The sequence below is a fragment of the Cherax quadricarinatus genome, chromosome 24 (genome assembly GCF_038502225.1).
Source record: "Cherax quadricarinatus isolate ZL_2023a chromosome 24, ASM3850222v1, whole genome shotgun sequence".
Lineage (NCBI taxonomy): Eukaryota > Metazoa > Arthropoda > Malacostraca > Decapoda > Parastacidae > Cherax > Cherax quadricarinatus.
Window position 1 is genome coordinate 29804682 of NC_091315.1, and position 26500 is coordinate 29831181.

Consider the following 26500-nt stretch of genomic DNA (forward strand, 5'->3'; position numbering starts at 1 on the left):
ACACTAAATACCCCCCTGCTTTTAACATTTCTGTCATGATTCCATCAGTTCCAGCTGCTTTACCCCCTTTCATTCTACGTAATGCCTCACGTACCTCCCCCACACTTACATTCTGCTCTTCTTCACTCCTAAAAGATGGTATACCTCCCTGACCAGTGCATGAAATTACTACCTCTCTTTCTTCCTTAACATTTAAAAGTTCCTCAAAATATTCTCGCCATCTACCTAATACCTCCATCTCCCCATCTACTAACTCCCCTACTCTGTTTTTAACTGACAAATCCATACTTTCCCTAGGCTTTCTTAACTTGTTTAACTAACTCCAAATTTTTTTCTTATTTTCATTAAAATTTCTTGACAGTGCCTCTTCTACTCTATCATCTGCTCTCCTTTTGCACTCTCTCACCACTCTCTTTACCTTTTTTTTACTCTCCACATACTCTGCTCTTCTTATAACACTTCTGCTTTGTGAAAACCTCTCATAAGCTACCTTTTTCTCTTTTATCACACCCTTTACTTCATCATTCCACCAATCACTCCTCTTTCCTCCTGCCCCCACCCTCCTATAACCACAAACTTCTGCCCCACATTCTAATACTGCATTTTTAAAACTATTCCAACCCTCTTCAAGCCCCCTACTACTCATCTTTGCACTAGCCCACCTTTCTGCCAATAGTCGCTTATATCTCACCCGAACTTCCTCCTCCTTTAGTTTATACACTTTCACCTCCCTCTTACTTGTTGTTGCCACCTTCCTCTTTTCCCATCTACCTCTTACTCTAACTGTAGCTACAACTAAATAATGATCCGATATATCAGTTGCCCCTCTATAAACATGTACATCCTGGAGCCTACCCTCAACCTTTTATCTGCCAATACATAATCTAATAAACTACTTTCATTACGTGCTACATCATACCTTGTATATTTATTTATCCTCTTTTTTCATAAAATATATATTACTTATTACCAAATCTCTTTCTACACATAGCTCAATTAAAGGCTCCCCATTTAAATTTACCCCTGGCACCCCAAATTTAAATACTACTCCCTCCATAACATTTTTACCCACTTTAGCATTGAAATCCCCAACCACCATTGCTCTCACATTTGATTCAAAACTCCCCACGCATTCACTCAACATTTCCCAAAATCTCTCTCTCTCTCCTCTACACTTCTCTCTTCTCCAGGTGCATACACGCTTATTATAACCCACTTTTCTCATCCAATCTTTATTTTACTCCACATAATCCTTGAATTAATACATTTATAGTCCCTCTTTTCCTGCCATAGCTTATCCTTCAACATTATTGCTACTCCTTCTTTAGCTCTAACTCTATTTGAAACCCCTGACCTAATCCCATTTATTCCTCTCCATTGAAACTCTCCCTCCCCCTTCAGCTTTGTTTCACTTAAATCCAGGACATCCAGCTTCTTCTCATTCATAACATCCACAATCATCTCTTTCTTATCATTTGCACAACATCCACGCACATTCAGACTTCCCACTTTGACAATTTTCTTCTTCTTATTCTTTTTAGTAATCTTTACAGGAAAAGGGGTTACTAGCCCATTGTTCCCGGCATTTTAGTTGACTTTTACAACACGCATGGCTTACGGACGTGTCAGCGGATGGGTCTATGAAAGATGAGGTGAATCATAGAATTGATGAGGGGAAAAGGGTGAGTGGTGCACTTAAGAGTATGTGGAGACAAAGAACTTTGTCCTTGGAGGCAAAGAGGGGAATGTATGAGAGTATAGTTTTACCAACGCTCTTATATGGGTGTGAAGCATGGGTGATGAATGTTGCAGCGAGGAGAAGGCTGGAGGCAGTGGAGATGTCATGCATGAGGGCAATGTGTGGTGTGAATATAATGCAGAGAATTCGTAGTTTGGAAGTTAGGAGGAGGTGCGGGATTACCAAAACTATTGTCCAGAGGGCTGAGGAAGGGTTGTTGAGGTGGTTCGGACATGTAGAGAGAATGGAGCGAAACAGAATGACTTCAAGAGTGTATCAGTCTGTAGTGGAAGGATGGCGGGGTAGGGGTCTGCCTACGAAAGGTTGGAGGGAGGCGGTAAAGGAGGTTTTGTGTGCGAGGGGCTTGGACTTCCAGCAGGCATGCGTGAGCGTGTTTGATAGGAGTGAATGGAGACAAATGGTTTTTAATACTTGACGTGCTGTTGGAGTGTGAGCAAAGTAACATTTATGAAGGGGTTCAGGGAAACCGGCAGGCCGGAGTTGAGCCCTGGAGATGGGAAGTACAGTGCCTGCACTCTGAAGGAGGGGTGTTAATGTTGCAGTTTAAAAACTGTAGTGTAAAGCACCCTTCTGGCAAGACAGTGATGAAGTGAATGATGGTGAAAGTTTTTCTTTTTCGGGCCACTCTGCCTTGGTGGGAATCGACCAGTGCGATAATAAAAAAAATAATATATATATATATATATATATATATATATATATATATATATATATACATATATATATATATATATACATATATATATATATATATATATATATATATATATATATATATATATATATATATATATATATATATATATATATATATATATATATATATATATATATATATACATATATATATATACATATATATATATATATATATATATATATATATATATATATATATATATATATATATATATATATATATATATATATATATATATATATATATATATATATATGCAAAACAACCACTCTGAAAGAATAGAGAAATTCCAAGCGCTTTCGTGACTACTCACATTATCAAGGAACTATGAAAGTGAAGCATCCAAGGAAGCTATATAAGGGGTCGGCCAGCACCTCACTATCAGATCCCACAACGGTTAAACACGTGACGCGCGGCGAGCCAACTTGGATAGGTCCTTTGCAAAACTCACCCCCAAGCTATTTATTTGTCCAGTGTATTATTAAATTCTTCCCAAATTCTATTAATTATAAATGGATCTAATTTATATAAACCAAAGGAAATATTCATATTATTGTCAAAACTGCTTTTTATGAAACAAGATTCAATTATATTCCTGTCGACCATGGACTTGCTTGATACTACTTTCTCAACTTTTTGAAAATCAATTGGATGGTTAAAATCTCTTACATGAATAAATAGAGCATTGGAATCTTGTCCAGTTCTAATGCTATAATTATGTTGTTTTAATCTTAGTTCGAGATTTTTACCAGTTTGACCGTAATAAACTTTATCGCAAATTTTACAAGGAATCTTATAGACACATCCATCAGCATTTTGGGGGGAATTCTTAATCAAAAGTTTTTTTTACTGTATCAAGATTTTTGAATACAACTTTAATACTAAAAGTCTTAAGAAGAGAAATTTATGAAATATCCAAAATTTATGAAATAGGTAATGATTTAAAATACCCAAGAAATGTAATTGATAAATCTTTTAAAGTTGCTTGGAACACTTTTTATAATCCAAAAAAGGGCAACCAGCCTTATTCAACTAAAAATATGTTGGTTCTCCCTTACCATGAAAACTTGGTTGATATGCCTTCTCTTCTTAAGACTTTTAATATTAAAGTTGTATTCAAAAATCTTGATACAGTAAAAAATAAAAAAAAAAAAAAAAAAAAACTTTTGATTAAGAATTCCCCCCAAAATGCTGATGGATGTGTCTATAAGATTCCTTGTAAAATTTGCGATAAAGTTTATTACGGTCAAACTGGTAAAAATCTCGAACTAAGATTAAAACAACATAAATATAGCATTAGAACTGGACAAGATTCCAATGCTCTATTTATTCATGTAAGAGATTTTAACCATCCAATTGATTTTCAAAAAGTTGAGAAAGTAGTATCAAGCAAGTCCATGGTCGACAGGAATATAATTGAACATTAAAATGGTATAAAATACCGACAGGTTGTTAGGTAAGACACATATAATTAATACAATTTGGGAAGAATTTAATAATACACTGGACAAATAAATAGCTTGGGGGTGAGTTTTGCAAAGGACCTATCCAAGTTGGCTCGCCGCGCGTCACGTGTTTAACCGTTGTGGGATCTGATAGTGAGGTGCTGGCCGACCCCTTATATAGCTTCCTTGGATGCTTCACTTTCATAGTTCCTTGATAATGTGAGTAGTCACGAAAGCGCTTGGAATTTCTCTATTCTTTCAGAGTGGTTGTTTTGCATATTTTGAAATCACCTGTTTACTGTGATCTTATTGCATATATATATATATATATATATATATATATATATATATATATATATATATATATATATATATATATATATATATATATATATATATATATATATATATATATATATATATATATGCAAAACAACCACTCTGAAAGAATAGAGAAATTCCAAGCGCTTTCGTGACTACTCACATTATCAAGGAACTTGATATTTTGAAATCACCTGTTTACTGTGATCTTATTGCATATATATATATATATATATATATATATATATATATATATATATATATATATATATATATATATATATATATATATATATATATATATATATATATATATATATACATATGTAGATATAAATAAATAGCACTGGCCTGACAAAATTGGGAGACGTCCTAGACCACTTAGCCATCGATGTGATGTTGATGTGACATATATGACGTTTTTAAGTTAGGTTTGGCTCAGAACTAAATAATCTTACACCATTTCCAATAATTAAAAAATATATATTTATTAATTCATAAAAGGCTAATTCGGTTTATTAGGTGTGACATGTATTAATATTTATTATTGTAGTCGTAAATAAGAATTAAAAAAAAAATCTCATATCAGCTATTTACAGAAACTGGAAAAGTCAACAGATGCCTCTAACTGTGACCCAGCTGCCAACTGTTAAAGCGAAAATCCCATGCCAGCACACCATCAATATTACGTGTGGCTTTAATAATATTTTTGACGTCAGTATTCAATTTTACTTCAATATCCCTTATGACGTCATTATTCATCGTAATGTCGATATTACCTTTGATATGTTCTCGTGTTGGCAGTGAAAGTCACGCACAAGCGTGGGTGGAAGCATCCTCAACTCAAACACTGTTAGTAAACAGGTAAATTTTAATACTCCTTCCCGTGTTATTTTTATTGGATAATGCAACGAAAATATGTACTATTTACCGCCATTATTATTATTATTATTATTATTATTATTATTATTATTATTATTATTATTATTATTATTGTTATTATTATTATTATTGTTATTATTATTATTATTATTATTATTATTATTATTATTATTATTATTATTATTATTATTATTATTATTATTACAATTGAGCGTTAGAACCGTAAGGTTCACACATTGCCTGGGACTGGGAGATAACAAGATTTGTCGCGATGAAAGAGGATAGCTTCACTTCTTTGGGGCAAGACCCCCTTCTCCCTTAACACCTTTCAATGCACCCCCATTTGACGGGAACTAAGGGAAGAGTGAGCCTTTCGAAGTCATAAAAAAAATAAATTGCCTCTGATCACGACTCACCTTCGAGTCGTTGCCGACACCTTCATCCATGACGGTGAAGACGCTTCCTCCAGACTCTCTTGCAATGGGCACGAGGGCATGTGGAGGCGCTGGTAAACCAGGGCGCTCCGCCAGCGGGTACAGCACCAGCAGAAGCCGTAGGCCGTATCGCTGCACCAGACGTTGCACTTCTTCTGCCTCGCTCTCCCTGCCGTCACCTCCACTCGTTACCAGAACTATGTTGGCTGCCTGCGTAGCCCGTCACAGTAACACCACTTGTAAAACTGCTTTTTAAGGCTTTTTTAGTATGAGTGGACGTATGTGTGTGTTTTGCTAACAGAGGTAAACAATATAAGAAACTAAAAGCCTGAATATATTCCACGAGAATGAGAGGTAAAATAGTTTAAGTAATGTTTGTTCTTACCAAGGCTTCACGTAAGTTAGGGTTATAAATAAATTGACTTAAGTAATTCTTTTGGGTTCCGAAATCGTTCAGAAAGTTTGTGTAATACAAATGATATTTATTTTTTTTATTGATTATATGTACCAAAGGTCACTATGTGACTAAAATATTCCCCTAAAATAAAGCACAAAATGGCTCCGACATTTACTCTTATGAATCACTAACTCTATACCTCGCTAAAACTGTGATAATTTAGTGTGAAAATTGAGTTAAAAGTATGATAATTTACGTATTTTAACTAAACAATTAAATGTGACAAAATGCTAAAATAATCCTTTCCCTTCCTATCTTTGTTAACACTGTGGCCAAAAAGACAAATGAATGTAATTTACGTATGCGCAGTACTACTTCCATGCTATGTAGAGTGCAAAGAAACTTAAGTTAATTTAATTCACTGTAGAGCCAAGTCTGGGAAAGAAATGTAAGGAAAGTGTGACACCGGGTTACAACCACATGAGTGCTTAGCAAAATTAGGTTTTTTATGATATGAATGTAGAAATATGTTTGATATTGTTTTGTAATGTTATCATTGGGGCTATGTGTAAGACCAGTGAGTTCACACACACACACACACACACACACACACACACACACACACACACACACACACACACACACACACACACACACACACACACACACACACACACACACACACACGGTCAGGCAAGAAGTGTGATAACATCGTAATTCTAATGATCCTCTTAAATGCAACATCCTCACTCCATCCTTCAAAATGCAAGAACTGTGTTTCCCGTACATAAATGTTGCAAGAGTTACCACCCTCTAGCTCCTGGTATTTTATAAAAGGAAGGATTCTAACACATTTCCTTATTTTTTTAGATCATCTGCCGTTCCCATTCACACTAAGTACAAAATTCTTCTTTTATATCTTCCAGAAATTATACATTGAACTGGATTAAAGGGTTTAATAGCCCTTATCCACATGGAAAAAAATATGCATTAAGAACAATTGCATAAGGAATTTTATTTTATATACAAATATGCTCAGCTTAAATTTTCAGGAGACAAATAAGAGAAGGAAAAATAAGAAAAGATTAGATATTAAGAGGATCGAGGCAAGATTCGACATATTTAAGGTTCATTACATTAATGTAAGCAAAAGCATGGATAATGAAGCTATATTACGTCCAGTTAATTAGTTGGTCTAAAGCCTATCCACTGTACGATTTTCATGAAGGCTGCATGTCACCTGTGTACCAATGGTAAAGAATACTTTATTACCGAATAGAGGAATTAAAGTAAATTGAAAGTGTATTTATACTGACATATATACCACCATCTTTGAATAAGCAATGTTTTTCTTAGTTTATACTCATGTAGAGAGATAGTAGTCAGAATATATATTACTTTTTTTTATTAACACACTGGCCGATTCCCACCAAGGCAGGGTGGCCCGAAAAAGAAAAACTTTCACCATCATTCACTCCATCACTGTCTTGCCAGAAGGGTGCTTTACACTACAGTTTTTAAGCTGCAACATTAACACCCCTCCTTCGCTTGTTTTATATAGCAAGAGGAGCGTTGCTATTTAAGCTTATTCGACACGATATATATATATATACATATATATATATATATATATATATATATATATATATATATATATATATATATATATATATATATATATATATATATATATATATATATATATATTGTACCAATGTAATGTATTCATGTTTGTGTTTTTTATGTTTTTTGTCAATGTATTCTCTCTATAAATAAAGTTCACATAGAATATAGAATATAGGGAGTGGTAGGAGTAGAAAATATTCAGCTCCGGGGTGAACCTTGAGTTTTCCCTTAAGGAAATATATATATATATATATATATATATATATATATATATATATATATATATATTTTTTATTTTTTTATTATCACACCGGCCGATTCCCACCAAGGCAGGGTGGCCCGAAAAAGAAAAACTTTCACCATCATTCACTCCATCACTGTCTTGCCAGAAGGGTGCTTTACACTACAGTTTTTAAACTGCAACATTAACACCCCTCCTTCAGAGTGCAGGCACTGTACTTCCCATCTCCAGGACTCAAGTCCGGCCTGCCGGTTTCCCTGAATCCCTTCATAAATGTTACTTTGCTCACACTCCAACAGCACGTCAAGTATTAAAAACCATTTGTCTCCATTCACTCCTATCAAACACGCTCACGCATGCCTGCTGGAAGTCCAAGCCCCTCGCACACAAAACCTCCTTTACCCCCTCCCTCCAACCCTTCCTAGGCCGACCCCTACCCCGCCTTCCTTCCACTACAGACTGATACACTCTTGAAGTCATTCTGTTTCGCTCCATTCTCTCTACATGTCCGAACCACCTCAACAACCCTTCCTCAGCCCTCTGGACAACAGTTTTGGTAATCCCGCACCTCCTCCTAACTTCCAAACTACGAATTCTCTGCATTATATTCACACCACACATTGCCCTCAGACATGACATCTCCACTGCCTCCAGCCTTCTCCTCGCTGCAACATTCATCACCCACGCTTCACACCCATATAAGAGCGTTGGTAAAACTATACTCTCATACATTCCCCTCTTTGCCTCCAAGGACAAAGTTCTTTGTCTCCACAGACTCCTAAGTGCACCACTCACTCTTTTTCCCTCATCAATTCTATGATTCACCTCATCTTTCATAGACCCATCCGCTGACACGTCCACTCCCAAATATCTGAATACGTTCACCTCCTCCATACTCTCTCCCTCCAATCTGATATTCAATCTTTCATCACCTAATCTTTTTGTTATCCTCATAACCTTACTCTTTCCTGTATTCACCTTTAATTTTCTTCTTTTGCACACCCTACCAAATTCATCCACCAATCTCTGCAACTTCTCTTCAGAATCTCCCAAGAGCACAGTGTCATCGGCAAAGAGCAGCTGTGACAACTCCCACTTTGTGTGTGATTCTTTATCTTTTAACTCCACGCCTCTTGCCAAGACCCTCGCATTTACTTCTCTTACAACCCCATCTATAAATATATTAAACAACCACGGTGACATCACACATCCTTGTCTAAGGCCTACTTTTACTGGGAAAAAATTTCCCTCTTTCCTACATACTCTAACTTGAGCCTCACTATCCTCGTAAAAACTCTTCACTGCTTTCAGTAACCTACCTCCTACACCATACACTTGCAACATCTGCCACATTGCCCCCCTATCCACCCTGTCATACGCCTTTTCCAAATCCATAAATGCCACAAAGACCTCTTTAGCCTTATCTAAATACTGTTCACTTATATGTTTCACTGTAAACACCTGGTCCACACACCCCCTACCTTTCCTAAAGCCTCCTTGTTCATCTGCTATCCTATTCTCCGTCTTACTCTTAATTCTTTCAATTATAACTCTACCATACACTTTACCAGGTACACTCAACAGACTTATCCCCCTATAATTTTTGCACTCTCTTTTATCCCCTTTGCCTTTATACAAAGGAACTATGCATGCTCTCTGCCAATCCCTAGGTACCTTACCCTCTTCCATACATTTATTAAATAATTGCACCAACCACTCCAAAACTATATCCCCACCTGCTTTTAACATTTCTATCTTTATCCCATCAATCCCGGCTGCCTTACCCCCTTTCATTTTACCTACTGCCTCACGAACTTCCCCCACACTCACAACTGGCTCTTCCTCACTCCTACAAGATGTTATTCCTCCTTGCCCTATACACGAAATCACAGCTTCCCTATCTTCATCAACATTTAACAATTCCTCAAAATATTCCTTCCATCTTCCCAATACCTCTACCTCTCCATTTAATAACTCTCCTCTCCTATTTTTAACTGACAAATCCATTTGTTCTCTAGGCTTTCTTAACTTGTTAATCTCACTCCAAAACTTTTTCTTATTTTCAACAAAATTTGTTGATAACATCTCACCCACTCTCTCATTTGCTCTCTTTTTACATTGCTTCACCACTCTCTTAACTTCTCTCTTTTTCTCCATATACTCTTCCCTCCTTGCATCACTTCTACTTTGTAAAAACTTCTCATATGCTAACTTTTTCTCCCTTACTACTCTCTTTACATCATCATTCCACCAATCGCTCCTCTTCCCTCCTGCACCCACTTTCCTGTAACCACAAACTTCTGCTGAACACTCTAACACTACATTTTTAAACCTACCCCATACCTCTTCGACCCCATTGCCTATGCTCTCATTAGCCCATCTATCCTCCAATAGCTGTTTATATCTTACCCTAACTGCCTCCTCTTTTAGTTTATAAACCTTCACCTCTCTCTTCCCTGATGCTTCTATTCTCCTTGTATCCCATCTACCTTTTACTCTCAGTGTAGCTACAACTAGAAAGTGATCTGATATATCTGTGGCCCCTCTATAAACATGTACATCCTGAAGTCTACTCAACAGTCTTTTATCTACCAATACATAATCCAACAAACTACTGTCATTTCGCCCTACATCATATCGTGTATACTTATTTATCCTCTTTTTCTTAAAATATGTATTACCTATAACTAAACCCCTTTCTATACAAAGTTCAATCAAAGGGCTCCCATTATCATTTACACCTGGCACCCCAAACTTACCTACCACACCCTCTCTAAAAGTTTCTCCTACTTTAGCATTCAAGTCCCCTACCACAATTACTCTCTCACTTGGTTCAAAGGCTCCTATACATTCACTTAACATCTCCCAAAATCTCTCTCTCTCCTCTGCATTCCTCTCTTCTCCAGGTGCATACACGCTTATTATGACCCACTTCTCGCATCCAACCTTTACTTTAATCCACATAATTCTTGAATTTACACATTCATATTCTCTTTTCTCCTTCCATAACTGATCATTTAACATTACTGCTACCCCTTCCTTTGCTCTAACTCTCTCAGATACTCCAGATTTAATCCCATTTATTTCCCCCCACTGAAACTCTCCTACCCCCTTCAGCTTTGTTTCGCTTAGGGCCAGGACATCCAACTTCTTTTCATTCATAACATCAGCAATCATCTGTTTCTTGTCATCCGCACTACATCCACGCACATTTAAGCAACCCAGTTTTATAAAGTTTTTCTTCTTCTCTTTTTTAGTAATTGTATACAGGAGAAGGGGTTACTAGCCCATTGCTCCCGGCATTTTAGTCGCCTCATACGACACGCATGGCTTACGGAGGAAAGATTCTTTTCCACTTCCCCATGGACAATAGAAGAAATAAAAAAGAACAAGAGCTATTTAGAAAAAGGAGAAAAACCTAGATGTATGTATATATATATATGCATGTGCGTGTCTGTGAAGTGTGACCAAAGTGTAAGTAGGAGTAGCAAGATATCCCTGTTATCTTAGCGTGTGTGTGTGTGTGTGTGTGTGTGTGTGTGTGTGTGTGTGTGTGTGTGTGTGTGTGTGTGTGTGTGTGTGTGTGTGAGTATGTCGTGCCGAACAGGTAAAATTTGCGATCATGGCATAAATGGCAACGCTCTTCTTGCCGAGTAAGGCAAGCAAAAATTTGTATATGTAGTAATTTTGCAAAAATCATTCTTAGCCTAACGAAAAAAAATGTTTCATTGTGTTTGTGTATTATTAGATTATTGCAAAATTATCTAAAATATATTTAAATGGATTAGGCTAAATTTAATTGCGTTGTCATATTAAGATTAGGTAAGTTTTCTAACGTTCTTTTGGTTCAAAATTATTATTTTTTTACATTAACATAAATGAAAAAATAAATCTTTAAACGTATAAGAGAAAATTTGAGAAAGAACTTAATTTTAAAAGAGTTCTTGCTAATTGACCAATTTTACCTATTCGGCACGACATTTACACCGTTAATGCTGCATCTATCATACCGATCTACTACCCTTGCAACTTTTATTACTGACCATGTTTTTTGTATACCACTTTGAAGAGTAAAAACAAAATTAATAAATATCATAAAACTTACAACCTACCCTGCAAAAAACTACATAATTACCAGTTGGTATTACGAGGAATATGGCCTAGTCCACAATATAAGCACTTTCGATATTAAAATTCTCTACATATTCCGTAAGTTTAATAATGTGAAATACACGCAGAGGCTAATTTCCCTTATGGTATTATTACATGCTATGCACTGGTAAAAAAAATTAATTCCCGCTGAACATTCTCATAGATTCTCGCAAACTGCAATGTATAGCTATTTTACTGGAGCTCTCCATGAAGTGCAATATAGATAATGAGTGAGCCGTGATAACCTATATACAGGATGAAACACGGTACGGTGGCTATCATGGGTTATGGTATAATAGCTGGACGTCAGGTGGGAGAACACACGCTCCCGGTAAACAGTTATTTTATTATTGGAATGAGGTAAATCCGCGTGACTCATTCGGAAGGGATAAAGAATAGTTGGTGGGTGTGTGTAATATAGTGATCTGACGTTGTATGGTGGTGACTTTCAGCAGCAGCAGTAACAACAACAACAGCATCAGCAATAATAGCAACATGTAAGGGACAGGTAAAGATTATTATTCTTTTTTAATGTCTTGATTTTTTTACTCTGTTATATTTCACTCTAAGGTTCAAGTTGTAGTTTATTGTCACTCATTTCTCTCTTTTACACAAGAGTTCTCACAGGGTTAAGAGTTCCCACCTCCATTTACAAGCTAAGAGCTGTTACGTACCTCAGCTCATCTGAAAAATATACCTGACATAATCTATATTATATCTTTATTTTTATGAAACATACAAATGTAGAACAGAATGAAGCTGGTGCCAGCTGTGGGCCACAGATTTCATTTGGTTAACTGACTTTATTTCGTCGATGTTGTTATGCTATTCGAACAAGTTCCAGAATCGAGTCATGCTAGGAATGAAGGATCTCTCTCTCTCTCTCTCTCTCTCTCTCTCTCTCTCTCTCTCTCTCTCTCTCTCTCTCTCTCTCTCTCTCTCTCTCTCTCTCTCTCTCTCTCTCTCTCTCTCTCTCTCCACCTCCCTTCCTCCCTCTCTCTCTCTCTCTTATTATTCGCCATACAACCTCAAACATTGCATATAACATCTATTCTCCCTGCGTCTCTTTATACCATCGCCTTTCTTACTTATCTGTTTATCATTCAATATTTCTGAATAGATCAAATTATCCATACCTATTAATCTATTTCTCCTGTCGTATTTTAAATGAATATTCAAATATTAAAATTGTGTACATTTAAACAGTGAGCGAGGGTTTACTAACACTGTACTCCTGAACAGAGAGCGAGGGAGTACTAACACGGTACTCCTGAGCAGTGAGTGAGAGATACCAACACTTGAAGCAGTGATGAGTTTAATTTCTCTAATGGAATTATCTGTACAATGTACGAGTTGATTTAAGTTGTACTTATATAATCTTGTCTAACCTAATCTAAAATAAATATCATATACATAGTACTTGTGTAGCTCGTAGCTCAGAAATCGACCCACTGTATCGCCTGCGAAAGCGAACGCTCTGTTTGGAGACCAGGTTGACTAAATACAGGAGAGTTGAGCTGCTAATGACCATATTAGCGAGAGAGGTAACAGGCAGGTAGAGCGAGGCCGCTGGAGACAATGCCGCAGGCAGTGTGCAATATCGTGTCCCTGTGGGCTGGCTCGCCTTCTAATATGAGTGATATGTCCTCTGCTCTCACCGTCGACACGCCCATGTGTATTCCTACTGCCTCGTTTATACATGTGGGCCTGGACAGAGGGATTTGTGTGTGTGTGTGTGTGTGTGTGTGTGTGTGTGTGTGTGTGTGTGTGTGTGTGTGTGTGTGTGTTTGAACATTTGTTGTGAAAGGCTATTCTTGGTTCTTAGGCCTGCGTCTTAGTTACTTAAGAACGGTCACACTAAATTCCTGGACACATGAGGCCTTTCGTGCCTGTTCTTAAAATCGTATGTGGAATCTTTACTCTTTCTAACTACCCTCAGAACGAAGTTCATTCCTGACATTCCTAAGAACATTATTGTTTCTATCTTCCATCTGTGCCCCCTGTACTCTGCCTCTTTCTTCGTCTGACTCTTTAGAGATCTATTTTACCCCTTCTTCTAACCTCTAGGAACGATAACTAGAGTTTTTTTATATATGAAATTCGTTCTTAGTCTCTGAGCCAATGTTGGAACTTGCTATAATTTTTACTCTCTCCCTCCCTCCCTCCCTCCTTCCCTCCCTCCCTTCCTCCATCCCTCCCACTTTCCCTCTCTCCTTCCCTTCCTCCCTCCCTACCACCCTCCCTTCCTATCTCATCTTTAAACTTCCTTTCCATCGTCCTACTGCTCCTACAGGAAAGACATACCTGTGGGGGAGCTCCTCCCTCCTCCAGCACTCTCACTGCCCTCCTGATGCCGCAGGCGACGCAGGCTTGACTCTCCCTTACGTTGGACGGATTCCTGGGCAGCGACGAACCCACTCTCTCCCGGAGGTCCGATACAGTCGACTCAAGCTGGATGATACAAAGACATGTAAGAGAATCTTGTTGATAAAGGCAGTTGTAATACATATATATATATATATATATATATATATATATATATATATATATATATATATATATATATATATATATATATATATATATATATATATATATAAATATGTGTGTGTGTGTGTGTATGGTACTAATAATAATTCTGAGAATTATTATTAGTAGGAAAATGAAGATATTGTAATTCATGTATAGATCGTCTCAGTGTAATAAATTTATACCTGAGGTTATTTCTATAAGTTCTCTATTTTTTATATTTTATTAACTCGTTATTTAAAAATTAAATACACTGCCATTAACTAATAAATCAGATTATAAACTACAGTTATTCATACAAAAATATTGACACTGCTCCATTTACAAATAAATTATTCATTATTCACTAATATTTTTTATAGTATTTTTTACGGCTAAAGAATTGTGATTCAAAATCAGTTTACAATTATTGATTTCATAAAATAAAAAAGTCTCCTTTATAAAAAAAATGTACAATGATTCTTCTGTAAATCAAGTTAAAATGATTAGTTTCATTTATCGATTTACAATGAGCCTTTTGTTGGTTCAGTTTATAATGACTGTTTTAAAAAAGGCAATATATTGTATTAATCAATTCACAGCGAATCTTCTACAATTCAGATTAAAGAAAAAACAATTCTTTTCGCAAATAGTTATTCATGACTGGCAGAAATAAATTTACTCTAATATTTTGCATGTGAAAATGATTCTTGTATTGTAAATTAGTGTGTTATTATTATTTTCATACAGCAAATGACAATGACTTGCGTGAATAACTTGACGTCTTGGCCATACATCATGTTAGATGTTTATCTTCGAATTCATTCTTCACATATCTCTGGCGTCATCTATAATGTATACAACGAGATATTCATTCATAACTGTGTGTTTGTATAATACAATGTGATGACCATTCATAGAAACTTGTAGTCCTGTATAATACAACATGCTCATTCGACATTATGGTCACAGAAACAGAAAACAACGGGGGGAGTTAGTAGTAATAGTAGTAGTAGCAGCAGTAGTGGTAGTAGTACTAGTACAAGTAGTATTTTATGAATTGTTCCAGACTCGGTATTTTTTTTTAACTCACTGGCTGTTTCCCACCGAGGCAGGGTGACCCTAGAAAGAGGAAACACTTTCACCATTACTCACGCCATCACCGTCTTGCCAGAGTCTCGCCGACATTACAGTACAGATGCCCCACCAAGCTGTAATATCCCCAGTACTTCAAAACGTAAGTACTGTGTTTATTATCTCCAGAACTTCAGTCCTTGTCAACTGATTTCCGGGAATCCCCATATAAATGTTACCTTTCTCACATTCCAAAAGCACGCCAAGTCATTAAAGTTTGTAATCATTGTGTGTACTGTGTGATACAACTTTCAGTTTTGTGTGGAGCTTCATGGGCCGATAAAGCTATACACAGAGCGAAACGTTGTCCCGGTGAAAGCTTGTTCTACAACATGTCTTTGTCCGCTGTGTGTTCATGCATAATAGTGGAACAATGTAATATTTACCACAGTGGAGAGTGGGGCCGCCTCCTTGTCCTCAGCATTGAAGACGACCACGGCGACCTGGGCTCCATTTGGCAAGTCGTACACGACCACCCGACGCACTGCCTTGCGGACGAACTCCCAGCGACGCTGAGAAGAAAGAAGACCGGATGTCAGAACTTCCGCTCACGTTGTCAAGAAGAAAGAATGGTAAATGAAAAAGAAAAGGAAGATGATGATGATTAAGAAGAAATGGGAGTGAAGAGAAGAACAGTATTAATAAAATTAATCAAAGAATCAGCTGATTAACTTTAATAACATCCGAGAGCAAGCAAAATACAAACAGATAATTTGTGCAGAAGATATTCCAGTATATATATATGTCGTGCAGAATAAGTAAAACTTGAGATTTTGGTTTAAATATCAAAGATCTTCATGCCAAATATGGCAAACGAAAATTTGTGTATGCAATAATTTCACAAAATTTATTCTGAAGACTAACGAAAATATATATTTCATTGTGACTGTATATACATATGTATATATATATATATATATATATATATATATATATATATATATATATATATATATATATATATATATATATATATATATATATATATATATATATATATATATATATATATATATATATATATATATATATATATATATATATATATATATATATATATATATATATATATATATATATATATATATAAATATATATATATATATATATATATATATATATATATATATATATATATATATATATAAATATATATATATATATATATATATATATATATATATATATATATATATATATATATACATATATATATATATATATATATATATATATATATATATATATATATATATATATATATATATATATATATATATATGTATATATATATATATATATATATATATATATATATATATATGTATGTGTGTGTGTGTGTGTGTGTGTGTGTGTGTGTGTGTGTGTGTGTGTGTGTGTGTGTGTGTGTGTGTGTGTGTGTGTGCAAAACAACCACTGCGAAAGAATAGAGAAATTCCAAGCACTTTCGTGACTACTCACATTATCAAGGAACAATGAAAGTAATGAATCAAAGGAAGGCATATAATGTAGACAGCCTGTACTGTCTAAACAGACAGCCCATGCTGTCTGCCAGCTTAGTTCATATTTCGCGCCATGCTGGTGCTGCCACCTATAGGCATTGCCACTTCAGCCTGCCTGCCCTTGCCTCACTCCCACTCACACAGCGGCCTAGCAGGAAGACACAAGGCCTACTCCTAGCTCTCTCTCGTGGGATGGTCCTGCCCTGGCCATGGGCATAACACACAAGCCTGTGTATCTACCACGACATAACAAAAAAAGAAGCCCTCCGAAGACGTCTATCATTAACCACCCGCTTACAGCCTACCAAATAATTTCATGAAACATTGCTAGCAGCGGTGGTCGCAGCAGTGTGTTTGCCCAGAGAGAGGAAGGAAGGAATGAAGTTGTTCACTTCATCCTCCTACACAACAAGCATCCGTCTCTACGAGTTATCCTGATGTCGTGTCTGCACGTTTGAGCATCCAGACACAAGTACAAGCAGGATCCAGCCGAAATTTACCGAATTTCTTCGAGAATTGTAAGTGGCGTCCCAGTGACCCCACGCTACAGCGTCCCACGCTGTTTCTCAAGTCACGTGTTCAGCGTCACTTGTATGTTGCTGTTGTTGTTCAGCTCAGCACAGCTGTTTCAGCAAGCCAGATGTGAGTTTCTTGGTGATTTCTGAGTCCAGTGTGTTTCCCTGTGTTTGTGGGTGGGAGGAGGAGGAATGGCCAGATGCTCCCTCGCCATACACTCATCCACGCTCCTCGCCACCACACTACCATACACCACTCACCACTGCCCACTCCCTCTGCTGTGTTTTCTGCTGTTTTTCGTGTGATTCATTGCCAGAGCTGTGTATCCGAGTGCATGAGGCCACTCGGATCAGCATGCCCCGTAGATCACGACGCCACGTGAATCCCGACGCCACGTGGGTGTGGACGATGTCACGTGGATCTACAAACCACGTGAGTTACCGAGCCAGATATCCCAGGCCACATGCTGTGGTCTGCTGCCCGCATCACATTAACGTCACCGACGATGCTCCCCGACTTCATGACGTCACGATGTCTGCCAGACGTCACCTCGAGATGTCTGCTGACGTCACAGTGCTGCTGACGTCACCTCGCGACATCACGCCTGACATCACATGATGTCACATCGATTGTTTCTAGTAATTATTTCAATATTGTCGAAAAGATTGAGAGAAAATATATGTCGTGTGTTAATTAATTCCTCTCAGTCAGTGTTCTCACATGTTAGTGTACCGCGGGTGTGTGTAGTTTCCGTGTGTCCAGTGAGGTCTGAGCCAGACCTGAGTAGCACCACTGTGCTAAGTCACCCGTGTGACCAGTACGTTTGACAGCTGATGTCAAGTCAGCCCCCGAGTGACCGAGCCCCCGAGTGACCGAACCCCCGAGTGACCGAGCCCCCTTGTAGAGAAAGCTTTTATGCTCGTCGCTCGTTATGTTCTGCAGAATTGTACCTGCTACGATTCCCATCGAGATTTGTTTCACTTCACCTCCAGACCTTCAGAATGCAGTTATATGTAGAGAAACAAGATTGGGGACGCTTAGACTAACCTCTGCTATAACTCCAACTGCCAAGAGAATGACACTCGTCAAGCCGCAGTTAGGCCTGTCGGCAGGCGCCGTGTCAGCCTCGTGTCACAAGCTTCAGTGAGCAGCCTACATAAAGAAGATGTCACTGACTGCTAGCTCTCTCACTGCAGTCTGGTTACGATTCCCAGATGTTTCGCCCAGTCGTCTCTGCCACGACTCGCTCCACAACTCGCTCCACGCTCGCCGGCAGTGACAGCCCAGCGACAGTACCAGTCGAGAAGTGTCCTCCTGAGTCGCTTGCCAGAAGTCCTGCCCAGTTGCCGAGTTTTGTCGACGCCTCACTCGAGGGCACCAGCATGTTGTGCCCCAGGTTGAGTGAAAACCTGCAGTGACTCCTACGATGACTGCTTCACCGTTCTAGAGGAGACAGTACCCTGTTACGTCACAGCTCAGCCGCAGCGATGTGTCCTGTGTTGCAGTATCTGTCCAGACGCAGGAAGGCGTGCAGTGATGCCCTTCGACGCTCACTGCCTATGACCACGATGTTTAGCACACACACGTTTTTTTCTTCCCTACCTGTAGGAAGTTTTTTTTCCATGTCCTTATGTATATATATGTTTTCATTTTGTGTTCTGTGCCCTGTTCCTACGAGAGAGAGACCGAGTTTCTTTTACCACCAGTATTGTCGCGTCAGGACGACGCGCGGTAGGTGGCCGAGCATATGTAGACAGCCTGTACTGTCTGCACAGACAGCCCATGCTGTCTGCCAGCTTAGTTCATATTTTGCGCCATGCTGGTGCTGCCGCCTATAGGCGTTGCCACTTCAGCCTGCCTGCCCTTGCCTCACTCTCACTCACACAGCGGCCTAGCAGGAAGACACAAGGCCCACACCTAGCTCTCTCTCGTGGGATGGCCCTGCCCGGGCCATGGGCACAACACACAAGCCTGTGTACCCACCACGACTTAACAATAAAGTAAGAAGACTCCGAAGACGTATCATTAACCACCCGCTTACAGCCTACCAAACAAACCATTAAACAAAAAAGGGTCTAGCCCACACCTCACTATCACATCCCACAACAAAGCAACACCTGACACGCGACTCATAAGAAAGGGAACACTGCAGCAGGCCCACTGGCCCAACTAGACAGGTCCTTCACACAACCCACCAACAAACTATTCTACCCAAGAATTAAGAATTTCAAAATTTATTATTTGTCCAATGTATTATTAAATTCTTCCCAAATTCTATTAATTATAAATAGATCTAATTTATATAAACCAAAGGAAATATTCATATTATTGTCAAAACTGCTTTTTATGAAACAAGATTCAATTATATTCCTGTCGACCATGGACTTGCTTAATACAACTTTCTATATATATACATACATATATATATATATATATATATATATATATATATATATATATATATATATATATATATATATATATATATATATATATATATATATGTATATGTATATGTATATATATGTATATATATATGTCGTGCCGAATAGGTAAAATTGGTCAATTAGCAAGAACTTGTTTAAAATTAAATCCTTTCTATAATGTTCTCTTATACGCTTAGAAATATATTTTTTTCATTTATGTTAATGTAAAAATTAATAATTTTGTACCAAAAGAACCTTAGAAAACTTCCCTAACCTTATTATAACAAGCGCAATTTAATTTAGTCTAATCAAACTAAATGTATTTTAGATAAGTTTACAATAACATAACCGTAAAACCGTAAGTATTTACAGTGTATCAAAGACCTGGGAGTGATCATGTCGGAGGATCTCACCTTCAAGGACCATAACATCGTATCAATCGCATCTGCTAGAAAAATGACAGGATGGATAATGAGAACCTTCAAAACTAGGGATGCCAAGCCCATGATGACACTCTTCAGGTCACTTGTTCTATCTAGGCTGGAATATTGCTGCACACTAACAGCACCTTTCAAGGCAGGTGAAATTGCTGACCTAGAAAATGTACAGAGAACCTTCACGGCGCGCATAACGGAGATAAAACACCTCAATTACTGGGAGCGCTTGAGGTTCCTGAACCTGTATTCCCTGGAACGCAGGCGGGAGAAATACATGATTATATACACCTGGAAAATCCTAGAGGGACTAGTACCGATCTTGCACACGAAAATCACTCACTACGAAAGCAAAAGACTTGGCAGACGATGCAACATCCCCCCAATGAAAAGCAGGGGTGTCACTAGCACGTTAAGAGACAATACAATAAGTGTCAGGGGCCCGAGACTGTTCAACTGCCTCCCAGCATACATAAGGGGGATTACCAACAGACCCCTGGCAGTCTTCAAGCTGGCACTGGACAAGCACCTAAAGTCGGTTCCTGATCAGCCGGGCTGTGGCTCGTACGTTGGTTTGCGTGCACCCAGCAGTAACAGCCTGGTTGATCAGGCTCTGATCCACCAGGAGGCCTGGTCACAGACCGGGCCGCGGGGGCGTTGACCCCCGGAACTCCCTCCAGGTAAACTCCAGGTAGTATAAAAAAATATAACATCACCCACCACACCCCTATTCCCATCACTATCACCAACGCCACCACAATTACCACCAACGTCCCCATCACCAAAACCTAGCCGCTGTACTACATCCACCATGTTCATCACCATTACCTATCTCTACCACCACCATCAGCAGTACCTCCACAACTACCACAATTACCACTTCCCACCCCACCACCACCATCACCACCAGGATCACTACCATCACCACTACACCTGCAACATAACCTCCCCTGCCAGAACTCTTCCATACACTTTTAGCCCAGCCTTGGTATAATATTTTCCACAGTTGAACGTTATGGGACGAAACTTAATGTAATTTGCATACAATGTTCTACCAAAGGAAAAAAGATCATATATTCACAACAAAGTTAGCAAACCTTATTGTTTGTGCCAATAAACTGTTTTTTCCAATAGTTTCCTTCAAGTTGCGTTTTTTGGTGCTGGTAAAAAGTTCTTCATTCAATAAACTAGAGTTAACTATGCTCTTGGATCAAACTTAACATTATATCATTACATATATATATATATATATATATATATATATATATATATATATATATATATATATATATATATATATATATATATATATATATATATATATATATATATATATATATATATATATATATATATATAAATATGAATAAAGGTCTGAACGGTCATTGCTTTCGAAACCACCAACTGCCTAACCCTTATTACACAAGGGAATCGCACTTTTAATCTGGGTTTTCATTGGGCAACGAGCAACAGGGCCTCGAAAACACCCAATTTGTATTTAGCGATAAACACGTTTTCTCTCACTAATTTTCCATCATATTAATCTCTATTAATTACTAATGATATCAGCTCTACTGGAAAAAATCTTATATATATATATATATATATATATATATATATATATATATATATATATATATATATATATATGTCGTGCCGAATAGGCAGAACTTGCGATCTTGGCTTAAATAGCAACGCTCATCTTGCCATGTAGGACAAGCGAAAATTTGTGTATGCAATAATTTCGCCAAAATCATTCTGAACCTAACGAAAAAAATATATTTCACTGTGTTTGTTTAGTATTAAATTGTTGTAAACAAATCTAAAATATATTTAGTTGGGTTAGACTAAAATAAATTGTTCTTGTTATATTAAGGTTAGGTAAGTTTTCTAAGTTCCTTTTGGTGCAAAATTAAAATTTTTTACATTAACATTAATGAAAAAAATATATCTTTAAACGTATAAGAGAAAATTTTAGAAAGGACTTAATTTTAAATGAGTTCTTGCTAATTGACCAGCTTTACATATTCGGCACGACATATATATATATATGTGTGTGTGTGTGTGTGTGTGTGTGTGTGTGTGTGTGTGTGTGTGTGTGTGTGTGTGTCGTGCAGAATAGGCAGAACTTGCCATCTTGGCTTAAATATCAACGCTCATCATGCCATATAGGACAAGTGAAAATTTGTGTATGCAATAATTTCGCCAAAATCATTCTGAACCTAACGAAAAAAATATATTTCACTGTGTTTGTTTAGTATTAAATTATTGTAAACAAATCTAAAATATATTTAGTTGGGTTAGGTTAAAATAAATTGTTCTTGATATAATAAGGTTAGGTAAGTTTTCTAAGATTCTTTTGGTGCAAAGTTATAAATTTTTACATCAACATTAATGAAAAAAATATATCTTTAAACGTATAGGAGAAAATTTTAAAAAGGGCTTAATTTTAAATGAGTTCTTGCTAATTGACCAGTTTTACATATTCGGCACGACATATATATATATATATATATATATATATATATATATATATATATATATATATACATATATATATATATATATATATATATATATATATGTATACATATATATATATATATATATATATATATATATATATATATATATATATATATATATATATATATATATATATATATATATATATATATATATATATATGATCGCTTACGCATTTAGCTCTTGTAGTTACAAAAAGAAGAATCTTTGAAACTTGACCTCAAACCTTCCAAGTCTAATACAATATCGTCCATCAAGACAGTCATCATCACCACGGCCACAATCCACGAGGATTAAACTAAATGATTATAGAGACTGGAACAGATTATAGGTGATCTAGAGGTCTATTATTTTCTCACAACGTGTGTGATCTTGCCCAGACCAACCTTCCTTCATCTGTCAGAAAATAAATTAATACGAAGATCCCCTGAAATCGATTGCCACGAAAACGCTCAGCTATTCCATTAAACGATTCCTATTGGAATTAAGCGACACCCTCTCTTATATTTAATGGGACTGGTAGCCTTAAGATCTCGTAAATAACTGCACCTGTTTTACAGTTTCTTAGTTGGTTTCCAGTAAACTCAGAAAAAGTGTTCCAGAGCACTCGACAGATTTTATTTTGAAACGAGGTTTAAACTTTAACATCGCTTGTTGATGTTCATCGCTAGTGGAGAGAAAAAGAAGTCATTTCGCTGGTCATGGGATAACGTACGGCAGTACTGAAACTTAGATACGAGTCCTAGCTTATATGAAAGGCCTTTGTAATTCAAGGCCTTTTAGAATCTCAGTTTGTGTATATAGGTCGACCCGCTGTTAAACAATAAACGTCCGCATGCAGTCACCACGCTACACTGGGCAGACGGTAAACAGATAGTGTGGGAATACACAAGTGCTTTACAAAGAGCTGGAGGAAGTGGTGCTGCCAGCGTCAGTAAGATCCTCTGATGAAGGAGCCTCCTGACGAGAACGGATAAGTGTTTGCTGCATATTTAACACACGGTCTACCGGAGGAAAGCCGGCCTAAATATTCGATATTCTGTATAAAACACATATTATGACGCCACACATTTTGACCTCGTTCTCAACATGTCCACTGAAATAATAGTCTTTGAAAGTAGTTATGCTAGGGTAAAAAAAACACTCTGCAGCTTCAGTGAAAAACTAAAAAACTCTCCCAAACTATGGATCCAAATTACCACCAGAGGTGTTACCGTCATATATATATATATATATATATATATATATATATATATATATATATATATATATATATATATATATATATATATATAAACACTGATCTCTGGCTGAAGGAGACTCGAACCTACGAACCTTCGAACAAGGTACGCAGTGCTATACCATTCTCACCACACTGAACCAATACCTTGGCGTCCAGCTTGCGCTAAACGTTTGATCAAAGGCAGCCAGCTTTCAGGGAGAAAGCTTACAGCTTTTCATCTCATCCCCTGCATGCATCAGCCTTACTAGAGATTTTAACAATGCAAGGAATTCGCATGAGCAGTGTTTGTGTATATTTCGACTGCTCTTACGAATTTCTTGCATATGTATATATATATACATATATATATATATATATATATATATATATATATATATATATATATATATATATATATATATATATATATATATTTATATATATGTTGTGCCGAATATGTAAAACTGGTCAATTACCAAGAACTCATTTAAAATTAAGTCCTTTCTAAAATTTTCTCTTATACGTTTAAAGATATATATTTTTCATTAATGTTGATGTAAAAATTTATAATTTTGCACCAGAAGGATCTTAGAAAGCTTACCTAACCTTATTATAACAAGTGTAATTTATTTTAACCTAATCCAACAAAATATATTTTAGATACGTTTACAATAATTTAATAATAAATAAACGCAATGAAATATATATTTTTCGCTAGGTTAAGAATGATTTTTGCAAAGTTATTGCATAAATAAATTTTCGCTTGTTCTATATGGCAAAATGAGCGTTGCTATTTAAGCCAAAATCGCAAGTTCTGCCTATTCGGCACGACATATATATGTATATATATATATATATATATATATATATATATATATATATATATATATATATATATATATATATATATATATATATATATATATATGTGTGTGTGTGTGTGTGTGTGTGTGTGTGTGTGTGTGTCTGTGTCTGTGTCTGTGTGTCTGTGTGTCGTGCCGAATAGGCAAAATTTGCTATTTTAGCTTCAATAGCAACGCTCTTCTTGCCGAATAAGGCAAGCAAAAAAATTGTGTAAGCAATAATTTACCAAAAATCATTCTGTACCTAACGAAAAAATATATTTCATTGTGTTTGTTTATTAAATTATTGTAAGCTTATCTAAAATATATTTAGTTGAATTTGGCTAAATTAAAGTGCGCTAGTTATTATAAAATTAGGTAAATTTTCTAAGGTTCTTTCGGTACAAAATTATTAATTTTTGCATTAATATAAATGAAAAAAAATATATCTTTAAACATATAAGAGAAAATTTTAGAAAGGACTTAAATTGAAATGAGTTCTTGGTAATTGACCAATTTTACCTATTAGGCACGACATATATATATATATATATATATATATATATATATATATATATATATATATATATATACATATATATATATATATATATATATATATATATATATATATATATATATATATATATATATATATATATATATATATATATATATATATATACATATATGTACATATATGTATATATATGTATGTATATATATATATATATATATATATATATATATATATATATATATATATATATATATATATATATATATATATATATATATATATATATATATATATATATATATATATATGAAGAAAGGGATAATATGCGAGCGTGGAGGAACCGGAGAGGGAAATAGAGATGGCAGCCTCAGGAGATGCAGTAGGTCAAGTTAGTGACTCGCCAAATCACATAACCGCACCACAAGTTTACGTTGGTGAAACTCACTGAGCCAAACGTCGGGTCGAGCTTTCACCATTTCCCAGGTTTTATGGTCAGTGTCACCGGGCAGGAAAAATGTGTAGCGTTTTATATGTTAAATTTGCATGCTGCTGACTCCTTTGTTATTGTAAATTTTTGGCAGAAACATTTTCCTCGGAGAGCTGCATACGCCCTTCTTTCATTTCAAACTTAATTTTTCACTCTAATTCACATCTGTAAAAAAACGCTCTTGTCTGATAGTGTAATTTAATTAAAGCTATTTTCATCTAGAGAGTGATGTTAATGTAGCAAGTTTAATTACACAGCCAAGTGACTTGATGGTATTTTTGTTATTGAGATTCTGGAAGAGATTTATTAATATGCATGAGAATTAGTGTCATTATTGATGCAAATTTGTACATAGCATTGTATCAGTAGAGGATGAGACGTACAAACAGAAAAAAGTTGTGTCTGAGGTGAGCGAGAGAGGTCATT

General features: G+C 36.3%; 1 protein-coding gene across 2 annotated transcripts in view; it reads right to left on the reverse strand.

Moving 5' to 3' along the window:
- LOC128690882 (calcium-activated chloride channel regulator 2) overlaps positions 1-26500 on the reverse strand; it is a 645439-nt gene that overhangs the window by 41924 nt on the left and 577015 nt on the right. For both annotated transcript variants that reach the window (XM_070088300.1, XM_070088299.1), the window contains exons 6-8: positions 15986-16111; positions 14262-14408; positions 5524-5751 (exon numbers count right to left, since the gene is read on the reverse strand). In XM_070088300.1, coding sequence (XP_069944401.1) covers positions 5524-5751; positions 14262-14408; positions 15986-16111 — 501 coding nt within the window. The remainder of the gene's footprint in view (positions 1-5523; positions 5752-14261; positions 14409-15985; positions 16112-26500) is intronic.